The 12,492-nt window shown below is 39.6% G+C and overlaps 2 protein-coding genes across 2 annotated transcripts in view; both read left to right on the forward strand.

The window, feature by feature from the left end:
• The first annotated feature begins 6,069 nt into the window (after nucleotides 1-6,069).
• LOC103509935 (uncharacterized GMC-type oxidoreductase Mb1310-like) lies at nucleotides 6,070-11,604 on the forward strand. The gene is made up of 2 exons (XM_026824120.1): nucleotides 6,070-6,326; nucleotides 11,189-11,604. The coding sequence occupies exon 2, from the start codon at nucleotides 11,195-11,197 to the stop codon at nucleotides 11,480-11,482; it is 288 nt and encodes a 95-aa protein (XP_026679921.1). The 5' UTR covers nucleotides 6,070-6,326; nucleotides 11,189-11,194; the 3' UTR covers nucleotides 11,483-11,604.
• Nucleotides 10,802-12,492, forward strand: part of LOC113465281 (glucose dehydrogenase [FAD, quinone]-like) — a 12,707-nt gene continuing 11,016 nt past the window's right edge. The window contains exons 1-4 of the mRNA XM_026824117.1: nucleotides 10,802-10,934; nucleotides 11,128-11,153; nucleotides 11,189-11,465; nucleotides 11,785-11,996. Coding sequence (XP_026679918.1) covers nucleotides 10,808-10,934; nucleotides 11,128-11,153; nucleotides 11,189-11,465; nucleotides 11,785-11,996 — 642 coding nt within the window. The 5' untranslated portion in view covers nucleotides 10,802-10,807. The remainder of the gene's footprint in view (nucleotides 10,935-11,127; nucleotides 11,154-11,188; nucleotides 11,466-11,784; nucleotides 11,997-12,492) is intronic.

The raw sequence follows: 12,492 nt of genomic DNA on the forward strand, positions 1-12,492 counted from the left end.
TCAGAACACGGGAAAAAGCGAGAAGAAAGAAGAAGATTGTTGCTATTGAAAAAGTTCCAATGTCTCGATTTTTCGCACGTCAGTGTAGACAAGGAACGTCCGAGTACCTGATAACATGGATTAAGTTACCGTACTGAATTATTGGTTACTTTAAGGTTGAAAAAGTTCTAAAGACTCAAATTTTTCGCACGTCAGTGTAGACAAGGAACGTCCGAGTACCTGATAACATGGATTAAGTTACCGTACTGAATTATTGGTTACTTTAAGACTTTCAGTGGAAACAGTCCTGTGTACCTACTTATCGCAGCAAGGTGTAAACAAAATTTCCCAGACCTAGATACATCATTATCTATGTCAGCGGTTCCCAAACTTCTTACTTCAAGGCCCCTTTTTTTGTAATTGTGAACGCTCCGAGGCCCCTCTACTGTATTTTATGTGCTCTTCCTGGGGATCTTGAAGTTCTTTACGCCGCCCTCGGGGTCCGCGGGTCCCAGTTTGGGAACCACTGATCAATGTGATTAACTAATTGCATTATGTAAGCACAATTATAAAATATGAGCAATTATTTAAGCTGTGTTTAATAATAGTAATAACAGGAACTGATTTGCATAATCTTCTTCTTTTCAAGTGGTTTGATAGAGGGAACTGTAACTGCCAAGATCTTATCGTCCCGAATTCGAAGGGAGAAGGAAGACTGGAAAAGAGAAAGCCAGCCGTTCCGAGAACATTATCCGTTCAGGATAATATGACTAAATTGGAAGACTAAATTGGAAGACTAGGTTGGAAGACTAAATTGGAAGATTAGGTTGGAAGATTAAATTGGAAGACTAGGTTGGAAGACTAAATTGGAAGACTAGGTTGGAAGATTAAATTGGAAGACTAGGTTGGAAGATTAAATTGGAAGACTAGGTTGGAAGACTAAATTGGAAGACTAGGTTGGATATGACTAATTTTTAAGACATGTCCCACCGCGGCATAAGAAAGAATCGTAGCGAGTGTAGAGTGTGTAGACAGTGTAGTGTATACCAGGCCTAAGAAGTGTGCTACTGTCCATCTTCTTCTTTTCAAGTGGTTTGATAGAGGGAACTGTAACTGCTAAGATCTTATCGTCCCGAATTCGAAGGGAGAAGGAAGACTGGAAAAGAGAAAGCCAGCCGTTCCGAGAACATTATCCGTTCAGGATAAAATCCGCCCAGGGCGGGAATTGAACCTGTGGCCTAGTGCTTACAAGGCAGACGTGCTGCCAACTAAGCTAACTAGGCTGGCTGTTCTTCCTTTTTGTTTTGACGCGTGTGTCTTCAACAGCTGTAACTGGAGATGTTAGACATTTCCAGAGGGATTGGAAGAAAACAGCAATTTATTAATAAAATAAATAAATGACCTGACCAAATAGGCAAATTCCGTCAAGGTCCTTGCTTGGTCATGTAAAATAACAACAAAGCTGATATTTACAATACACCAGGAAGAATTCCAGAAACCATTACACTGTCAGTAAACAAAGATGCACAAAAAAATGAAGAAAAAAAGCACCGAAACTGGATTTCATTTTATTTTTAGTAGCTTGCTGGTTAGTGTAAAAACTACCTATCGAAGATCTAAAGGTGCCTACACACTGCACACACCAAGACCATCCGTATCCAAAACTCATAGTGTGTAGCGAAAAATGAACTGGGGACAATGAACCGTGTGTAGACACACTGCACACACCAAGACCATCCGTATCCAAAACTCATAGTGTGTAGCGAAAAATGAACTGGGGACAATGAACCGTGTGTAGGGGCCTTAACGCAGAAAGAGGACAAAAAACGCAACAAAAAAATTTCCGACGAGATTTTGAATTTTTCCTCAAATATTACTTTCTATTACACTATGTACGTAACTTATGAAGGTACAGGAAACTCATATATTAGGTAAAAGATAAGCATGAAACAGTAGTGAAATCAGGACATGCAGAATGTCAAAATTAAAAATTTGGTTGCTTGTATTCGTTTTAAGATCCCCATTTGCTACCAAAGGGGGACTGAACTCGAGATTTCTTACGTAGTTAATAGAAAGTCGTGTGAAGTTCACAATTGTTTTTGTTTAAGTTACGCAACCGAGGTAAAATATCGAAGGTCGAAAGGTTCGCTTAGCTTTCCTCAGTAGAGAAATACGAGTATTTCAACTGGTCTTTTTTTTTCGAATGAGGCGCTTTAACATGTTAATTAATGTCGTTCGCGCCGGGTCTCGGTTATTTTATACCATGTGGTACAGGTTATTTCCTAACTATAAACAAGTTTGTAAAATAACAAAAAGCCCAAAGACCCCAAAAACCAATGAGGAAATTTCGTCGTTTTAAAAAACTTATCTTCAAAAATTTATTGCCTGATCCGCTAGGCCACCTTTCAAGAATAAGCCCCATCCGTCAATCAGGATAAGACCAAACATTCAAATAGCATAAAGCAGCGCTATAGGATCTTTTTAGATCTTTTAGCACAGTGCTAGTTAGGAATATTCGCTGCTGACGAGAGACTAATTATTGCCTGGGAAAGTCTTCAACTGGTCTTTTATTTCCTAACTATAAACAAGTTTGTAAAATAACAAAAAGCCCAAAGACCCCAAAAACCAATGAGGAAATTTCGTACTGGTTTTTGGGCGATTTTTTTCACATTTTCTCACACAAATGAGTTCTGATCTCGAAATTTGTCGCGACGACCTATGAACTCAAAGCGAGAGTCTTCATTGACTTTGAACTGTATCATGATGATCATGACTCAAAACACTGGCAAAGTTCCTAAAGCGGACGGTGTACAGAATTCATAATGTTCCAGAAATCAGAAGTACTTCATTCGTATTTCGTATTACGTACGCCGAGCAAGGCCAATAAATGGATGGGTGACTTAAACATTATATTGGGAATCAAGAGAGAACGGGCTCTAGTCTTGATTTCAAATCATTACATCAGCAAAATCAAAAAATCAAATCAAGAATAGTAATAAACTGAATATTAAATAAAATAGGTAGGTACATAAATACTGATTTTCTTTAACCAAGATCGAAAAATTCCCGGAGGGCCCCGCTTGTTTATAACTGTGAACGCTCCAAGGCCCCTTTACTGTATTTTATGTTCTCTTTTCTCTTCCCGAGGATCGTGAAGTTCTTTACGCCGCCCTCGGGGTCCGCGGGCCCCAGTTTGGGAACCACTGATCAATGTGATTAACTAATTACATTATGTAAGCACAATTATAAAATACGAGCAATTATTTAAGCTGTATTTAAAATTGTAATAACAGAAACTGATTTGCATAATCTTCTTCTTTTTTTTTTTTTTTTTTTTTTTTTTTTAAAAATTATACAGGGGGAACTGTAACTGCTATGGTCTTATCGTCCCGAAATCGAAGAGAGAAGGAAGACAGGATAGGAAAAAGCCAGCCGTTCCGAGAACGAACATTATCCCATCAGGATAAAATCCGCCCCGGGCGGAATTTTTTGAAATCAACCCCAATCAGATTGCTTGATCCGAAGTTAATCCAAATACGCTCACTTGTGGCCTCGGCCATCAATGATCTACTAGTGTGGTTGCTTGTCCAAAGATAGTCTATTCGTACTCAATCTACAAGCATCCCCCTATTTGGGTTCTGGGGCACTCTATTCGGGTTTTGGGGCACTCTATTCGGGTTCTGGGCCGATTTCTATTTCACTTCGGGGGGGCGGCTTTTGTACTACAGGGTTGGGGTCGTTCCAGGGTTGTATTTCGGCCGAGCCGAACACGAGATAGAATAGATTGGTGACCGCCAGAATTATGAACGTGAGCCAAAACACGAGCCTCCATTCCGACATTGTACTCTGAAATGAAAATTGGAGTTAAATATAATGGAGCAACCTCCGTGGCCGAGTGGGTATCACACTAGGCTTGCACGTAGGAGGCCCGGGTTCGATTCCCGGCGGGGCCGCAGTTTTTTTTCGGCTCTGTGCTTGGCGTTCAGGGTGCACTTGGCCTCGTGAAGACAATTGAGTGGCTACTTTTATTGAGTTTTCTCACGATAAACGATACACAGGAATACACAGGATACAGAAAAGTTACACATAATATTACAGGCATTACAGCTGTTTACACTGCACGAAACGATTTTTTCCTTGATGCGTATGGAAATGAATTATGGTGGTTTTCACCAACTTTCTTTCCAGCGTCAAACAGCCCGTTAGCTTAACAGCCCTCTTAAGCCAATACAAATTAAATGGACCTTGACAAGAGTTTTAAGGACTGAATAAATATTGGTGAAATCCAACATTAGAGTGTTCACATTGCCAACGAAGAAAAATTCGGAAAAATTGTAAATTCGGACGAAGAAAAATTCGTTCTCGTTCAGTGTGAACGGGCTATAATGGTCGCGTCCACAGGAAAATTTCACGATACAACGCATCTAGTCGCACAACCGATTCTTGAAAAGCCGCGTACACACAGTATCTCTCTCTCCCACCTTAGTCTTGCGAAAGATCGTTGCGTGTGCACGCGATATTTGCGTAAATTTCACTCGTTTGGGCCTGAAATTCGAGCCAATATCGAGTAGGCAAGGTAATACACACCAACGATCCACCGAAAGACTAAATTGGAAGACTAGGTTGGAAGATTAAATTGGAAGACTAGGTTGGAAGACTAAATTGGAAGACTAGGTTGGAAGATTAAATCGGCCCCTTTTTAGCCCGTCCTTCCTTTATTATTACGATAGTAATAAAACCTGATCGACCTATATATCAAATTAAAGGTCTTTTTACCAGGAACACGAAAATGGTGGTGCAAATTTTGTCCAGAAAACCATAAAACTACGGTCTCGTTTGCTGAATCAGATTTGCTCAGAGCCGAAGAAGGTATACATCTTCGGAGAAGATGCTATCTTCTCAGAGAATATGATATGACTCTCGCCAACCGTCTAGCGTCTGTCCGAGGTAAGAGTCCATCCTTGAGGACCAGTTGAGCTTCTCGTTGAGGACAACCTCAATCAGATGTTCTCGGAGCCTCGGAAGAAGGCACATCTTCTGAGAAGATGCCATGTTCTCAAAGTGTATGATATCGATTAGCGATTAGACTCTCGCCGATCATAAGAAATTACCAGAAAGGAATTTTCACTGTCATCAAATATGTATAATACATAGTATGTTTTAGGAATCTTCCTATAATAAGATATTACCAGAGAGGATTTTTCATTTAGGGTGCATCATTGTATCAATGTGCATCATCTTCTCGAATAAATTTTCCACTGTTTTCCTCCTCAGGATTGACGGGATTCCAGCATTCCAGGTAGGTACTGACTACTGACGTAGGGTCCGGATGCAGCAGGACGTAATCCAAGACGCATCAGTGGAGTCAGTGGGTATTTCCGTATGACACAATACATACTGTTCTTAATACACGATCTGACACAATAATGTTCATAATACATGAACATAATGTATTACGCCTAAATTATATAGAATTTACAAATCATACTGATATATAATTTTTGCCTCGTGTGCATCACGGATAAAAATTCCATATGTTTTCCCATTGTTTTTTCCGCAGCAACTGAAATCTTTTGAAAATTCCATATTTTTTTCTATTGTTTTTCCGCAGATATTATACGAGTAAAAAATGATAAAAATTCCATATATTTTCATTGTTTTTTCGCAGGAATGAGACGACTGGAAATTTTTGAAAATTCCATATTTTTATATTGTTTTTTTTCCGCAGATAAAGGATTGGAAAATTTTGCTCATCGAAGCGGGAATGGGCGAAAACTTCATCATGGACATTCCCATTGTGGCCTGCAATTTTATCCCGAGGGCCGAATAAAGGAGCTATCCTTCATTGTTTTAGAATTTGAACACAACATGTCTCCCAACCTGGTATTTCGACAAACTGTTGCGTATGTATACGAGATATTAGCGCGAATTTCAGATCTAAACGAGTGAAATTTGCTCCAATGGTCTAAACGAGTGAAATTTCCGCCAATATCTCGCACACATATGTACATACACAACTATGTATAATGTAAAGGTATGTCGAGGGACCAGGTAAGCCAGGAGACATAACGTTAGCCTGAGCACTGCACTTTAAAAAACACGTATGATTGTTTCCCCCAGGTTGGAGTTACGATGAAGTGCGGCCGTTCTTCATCAAATCCGAAGACAATCAGATCGAGAATGACAACATCGACTCGCTCTACCATCGAAAGGGCGGCTATTTGACCATCACGGAGATCCCCTACAAGACGCCCATTGCGCATGCGTTCGTCCAAAGCGGCTACCAGTCCGGATATCCGATTGTCGATGTGAACGGAGCCGCGCAGACTGGATTCTCGTTCTTACCGGTCAGTTTTAACTCCGCTCGCCTGGTAATGGGGAGGGCTTGGGTTCAGTCTGTCGAGGTATGGAATTTTATCTTCAACATTGACTGAGAATTGATGAGAGGCATACTACGGGATAGGTAGGTATGCTAAGACACAGACCACAGGAGTCTAATGTAGCAGTTGTTTCATTGCTACGCAAAAAAACGGCGGTAAAACACTCATCGAGGTACTGAGAAAGTATCCAACTTTTCAAAATCGGGATATGGGTTTTTAGCATCAAGTACATTTTTTTTTTTTTTTTAATTCTTCGCTAGATGTTATGTTTGTTGAGTTTCCACAATTTCAACCCCCGCGTAGAAAAGAAAAACAGGCCTCCTAAGTCCAAAAAACGGGAGGGCTTGGGTTCAGTCTCGGTCGAGGTATGGAATTTTATCTTCAACATTGATTGAGAATTGATGAGAGGCATACTACGGGATAGGTAGGTATGCTAAGACACAGACCACAGGAGTCTAATGTAGCAGTTGTTTTATTGCTACGAAATAAAAACGGCGGTGAAACACTCATCGAAGTACTGAGAAAGTATCCAACTTTTCAAAATCGGGAAATGGGTAGAATTATCCGTTTTAAAGTCCCTTTAGCATCAAGTACAAAATTGTTTTTTAAAATTCTTCGCTAGATGTTATGTTTGTTGAGTTTCCACAATTTCAACCCCCGCGTAGAAAAGAAAAACAGGCCTCCTAAGTCCAAAAAATAAAAACGGCGGTAAAACACTCATCGAGGTACTGAGAAAGTATCCAACTTTTCAAAATCGGGATATGGGTAAAATTATGAATCTTACGTATTCTTGAGAGTTCATTGCAACGGTCAATACATTAATTAGACTTACTTTATCATGGACACTCGTTGCTATCTTACCATTTCCCGTGTACAGACGGGCTCGGCGTTTTACGTCAATCTCTCAATCAGCCCTAACTAGGGTGATTGTTTTGGGCTGACGTTTGGTTTTGGCTACAAATTTTAAGAGTGGATGCCCTTCGCACTCAGTAATAGTAATAGCCTTTATTTGTACATTTAATGAAAATAATACATGCCATAGAATTTTTAAACAATAAATTAGTACAAAGTCAGATTAACGAGAATCTGAGGCCTCCTTCGCACTCAACCTTTGCTATTTCTTTAGCAAGGGAAATTCAGGCTGGTGTACTCCCTGTTTAAAGTCCCCCAGCCAGACTGCTGGTCTACTCCCTGTTTAACGTCCCCCAGCCAGATATAGGTATAGTTAAATACAAAAATATCCTCTTATTGTCTTTGTTTGTAAGGAAAACACTAAGAATACCAACGCCAACATATTATAAGATATGACATACATAGTTATGTATTATATTAGTATTCAACAACATAATATCACAAGATAATACCAACAAAACATATATGTACGTATAAGTATATAGTTACCTGTACATAATATACTTATTAACTCATTATGTGTGATTATTTGACGGTCAGAGAAATTTGTAGGTACCTATTATGTTGGACTCGAAATGATGCAATTCAAATTTAGAGGGTTTTCCAATAATAATATGCAATAGTTGAGATGGAGAGTTTCCAATACCAAATAGAAAAAATTATTCCTTAATTGAGATCGAAAATGTCCCTAAAAATTGGCCAAAAAAGGCAAAGACCTTAAATAGAAAAATTCAAGAATTTCGGGTTCAGAAATGAATGATAACATGAGAAAAGCATTTTTGGTTTACAAAATTTAAGCATTTATAATTAGCAAACGGATAAAACTTTGTACATCAAAGAACGCTTTATTCTTGAACTCTGCTCAGATCTGAACCATGATCTAAAAGTGAGTCTGATCTTCAAATCCATTCAAATGTAAATCACAATTGAATGTGGGAAGGCAAAAACCAATATAACCACACTCCTATATTTTTCACGAGACAATTATCTGGATCTCATAGTCTGGTACCTGAATTTTACATTGTCAATTTCTGGCACACTTCGGACGATTTTACCCACACAATTTTCAGCATCTTTGTCTCACCGTGTAAATCACAATTAAATGTGGGAAGGAAAAAAAACCAATATAACCACACTCCTATATTTTTCACGAGACAATTATCTGGATCTGATAGTCTGGTACCTGAATTTTACATTGTCAATTTCTGGCACACTTCGGACGATTTTACCCACACAATTTTCAGCATCTTTGTCTCACCGCATGACGTGGTTACATAGATTCACCACACGGGCAAGTTTAACATTTCCATTGTCTTCATTGACTTTGAACTGTATCATGATGATCATGACTCAAAACACTGGCAAAGTTCCTAAAGCGGACGGTGTACAGAATTCATAATGTTCCAGAAATCAGAAGTACTTCATTCGTATTTCGTATTACTTATTCGTAGTGATTTATTTTTTCCAGTCATTCGCTGGAAACTCTAAGACCAGTCGATCGTTGGTTTGATGGCCTTCAACTTGTTAGTGTTCGGAATGTGGTTCCACTGATTTTGCCACTCTGATTTAATTAGGAAGGAGATAAAAGGCTTCAGGTCCTCAGGAGTACACAGCTTGTAGGGATCACTGGCAAAGTTCCTAAAGCGGACGGTGTACAGAATTCATAATGTTCCAGAAATCAGAAGTACTTCATTCGTATTTCGTATTACTTATTCGTAGTGATTTATTTTTTCCAGTCATTCGCTGGAAACTCTAAGACCATTTAAAATTTAAAACAAACAACGCCAACGTAATGTAGGGAATTTCTAAGTCGTTCATAACAAGGTCCATATTCTCTTTCTAGAGGTAGGTAATTTCCTCGGAAACAAAATATACGAGCACGTAAAATACGGTTGATTCACTCACTGACGAGTCATTTATGATTTTTAGTCCGTCCTTCCTTTATTATTACAATAGTAATAAAAAGGTATAAGGGACGGACTATTGTATTCGCTTCGGTGTCGTCAGTTGAATAAACTTTTGATATCAAGGGATTGGTGAATCTAATATTGAAGAGGGCTGTAAGGGAGCTTTTCGAGTCGGATACAATCAGGAGTAAAACAAACAACGCCAACGTAATGTAGGGAATTTCTAAGTCGTTCATAACAAGGACAACAAGGTCCATATTCTCTTTCTAGAGGTAGGTAGGTAGGTAATTTCCTCGGAAACAAAATATACGAGCACGTAAAATATGGTTGATTCACTCACTGACGAGTCATTTATGATTTTTATGAATGTAATATTGAATTATTTTATCCAAGTCACACTTGAAAAGCCTCCAAAGATGTAATCCACGTACTTCTATAATGGACTCTTCAAAACGAAGGCAAGGAACAAGGTCTCTGGGTATTTTGTCGATTTTATGCACTACTAGATATGTAGTCAAGTCTAGATACTTACAATGTAAAAAATCAGAAGACCTTGTTTAAACTCCTCCTAGCTTGGGTCTTAGGTCCTTGCTTAAAGGAACCCCTTAAGCTGTGTCCACACATAGTGCCAGAATAGAATTTACCTTGTTTATCCTCCTCGAATGAGACAAAAAAGTCCCTTTACCCCAGCACAAAAACAAACATGGTCTCATATATTTTATGGGCACATATGTGTTAACAGCAGTAGTTAAGTCGCTTGCCTGGTAAGCGGAAGAGGTTCGAATACTACATTGACACATTCCCAGTGCCAAAGGGCAAAGGTTGAGTTAGTTGAGTGGAAGAGGATTACTTTTGCATCAACCTCGCCCTGTGATTATCTTTTACCAGAGTCTATTATTATTTTCCATTGGTTGCAAGCCCTAAATTCAATTTAGCATTCAATTCAATCAATTTACAGTCATTTTATTCAATTCAGCAACAAGGACATTTACCTGCAATTAAACAACTGCTACATTGGACGCATGTAGTCTGTGTCGTGGCATGTCCATCCCGTAGTATGCCTCTCATCAGATGAGCGAAAAGAGACACAATACTCCCCATTTAGGTGCTGGGTCAACACGTGAACACCAGAAAGTAACCCGTTGAAATATTTGCAATCGAAAAACGAGTACAAATTTTTGTCGATTGAGTTAGTTGAGTGGAAGAGGATTACTTTTGCATCAACCTCGCCCTGTAGTTATCTTTTACCAGAGTCTATTATTATTTTTCATTGGTTGCAAGCCCTAAATTCAATTTAGCATTCAATTCAATCAATTTACAGTCATTTTATTCAATTCAGCAACAAGGACATTTACCGCTGTTAACACTTATGTACCCATAAAATATATGAGACCGTGTTTGTTTTTGTGCTGGGGTAAAGGGACTTTTTTGTCTCATTCGAGGAGGATAAGGTATATCGGAAGGCGACTCATTGAGAGGTCCGGAGATCGAAGAGAATATCTCTTGCAATTCAGCGTGGGAACTCTGCAGCGGCTATGGGAACACTGCCAATGGGCTCGTCGTTAGATGAGACTTTTTATATGTAGTATGCCACAAATATATTATTTTGGCGCCCGCCTTGTTTCAGGTATGACTAACAACCAGTGCCGAATTCCCAGGGGTAAAGTCATGGGAGGCAGTAGTGTTCTGAACTACATGATCTTCACACGGGGACATCGCAATGATTATGACCAGTGGGCGGCCAATGGAAACGAAGGTAAGCCATTCGACAGCAACACGAATTTCAGGTCTAAACGAGTGAAATTTGCTCCAATGGTACATACACAACGCACACATACACACACAACTATGTATAATGTATAGGTATGTCGAGGGACCAGGTAAGCTAGGAGACATAACGTTAGCCTGAGCACTGCACTTTAAAAAACACGTATGATTGTTTCCCCCAGGTTGGAGTTACGATGAAGTGCGGCCGGTCCAAAAAAACTAATTTTCCCATGGGTCCCACAGGTGAGCATGCGAAACGGAACACGTTGGAGCACATCTCGCGCCTTCCTTCATCCTATCCGTCGCCGACGCAACCTGCACGTCACCAAATTCTCTCTGGTCACAAAACTCATCATTGACGAAAAGTCCAAACGAGCTGTCGGCGTAGAACTGATGAAAGGGAACTCAAAAATCCGGGTGTTTGCCCGGAAAGAGGTCGTTCTGAGCGCAGGCGCCATCAATTCGCCGCAAATACTCATGGTGTCCGGGATTGGACCTCGGGAGCATTTGCGAGAAAAGAGTAAGTTTTTCCGGTGAATTTTGTCGAAGCTGTCGAGGACTTGGTATATAGTGGCCCGTTCCCAATTGTTGTTCGGAAAAAATCGTGTCGTGTGTAAGTGGGCACCCTCATTTAGATTACATTGCCCAAATGCCTAAAAGTCATTCGGAAAAAATCGGATGAAACTTGCGAGAAAAGAGTAAGTTTTTCCGGTGAATTTTGTCGAAGCTGTCGAGGACTTGGTATATAGTGGCCCGTTCCAAATTGTTGTTCGGAAAAAAATCGTGTCGTGTGTAAGTGGGCACCCTCATTTAGATTACATTGCCCAAATGCCTAAAAGTCATTCGGAAAAAATCGGATGAAACGGCCCAATTGTTGTTCGGAAAAAATCGTGTCGTGTGTAAGTGGGCACACCCTCATTTGGATTACATTGCCCAAATGACTGTCATTCGGAAAAAATCGGATGAAACAAGTTGGAACGTTCCCTTGGGCAAAGACAAAATTGTTCACAATGAACTATTCACCAATGAAGTTGATAAAATGATTTTGACAGTAGGTACTATACATGAAGGTAGGAAAGAGAGAGGCGAAACTCAAGTCGGTTTCGGAAAATCCCTAAGAACCCTACTCCCTAGTCATATGAAAAAAAAAAATAAGGTAAGCAATTAATTATGAACTATGAAGGTAAATCGGTACTCCTGGCGCTACCTGGTGAGTTACAATGTCAACCGGTTGTAAGCAATTAATTATGAACTATGAAGGTAAATCGGTACTCCTGGCGCTACCTGGTGAGTTACAATGTCAACCGGTTCAAACATCAGTAAGATTCAAGAACAACTTATATTCTACTGATGTGTGTTGTCAACTAGTCACCGGAGATATCTGAGAATAATAATAATAGTGCTTATTTATACTGCTCGTATAGGACTGAAAAGTCCCTTTACTCCAGCAGTAGGCTACTACTATTATTGTGGTGTTGAGTTGGAGTTCTAATGTAGTAAGAAAAGATCACTTTGAAAATAGAACATTGGAACGAATTTATTTTGTG

The sequence above is a fragment of the Diaphorina citri genome, unplaced genomic scaffold (assembly GCF_000475195.1).
Source record: "Diaphorina citri unplaced genomic scaffold, Diaci psyllid genome assembly version 1.1 scaffold544, whole genome shotgun sequence".
Classification (NCBI taxonomy): Eukaryota; Metazoa; Arthropoda; class Insecta; order Hemiptera; family Psyllidae; genus Diaphorina; species Diaphorina citri.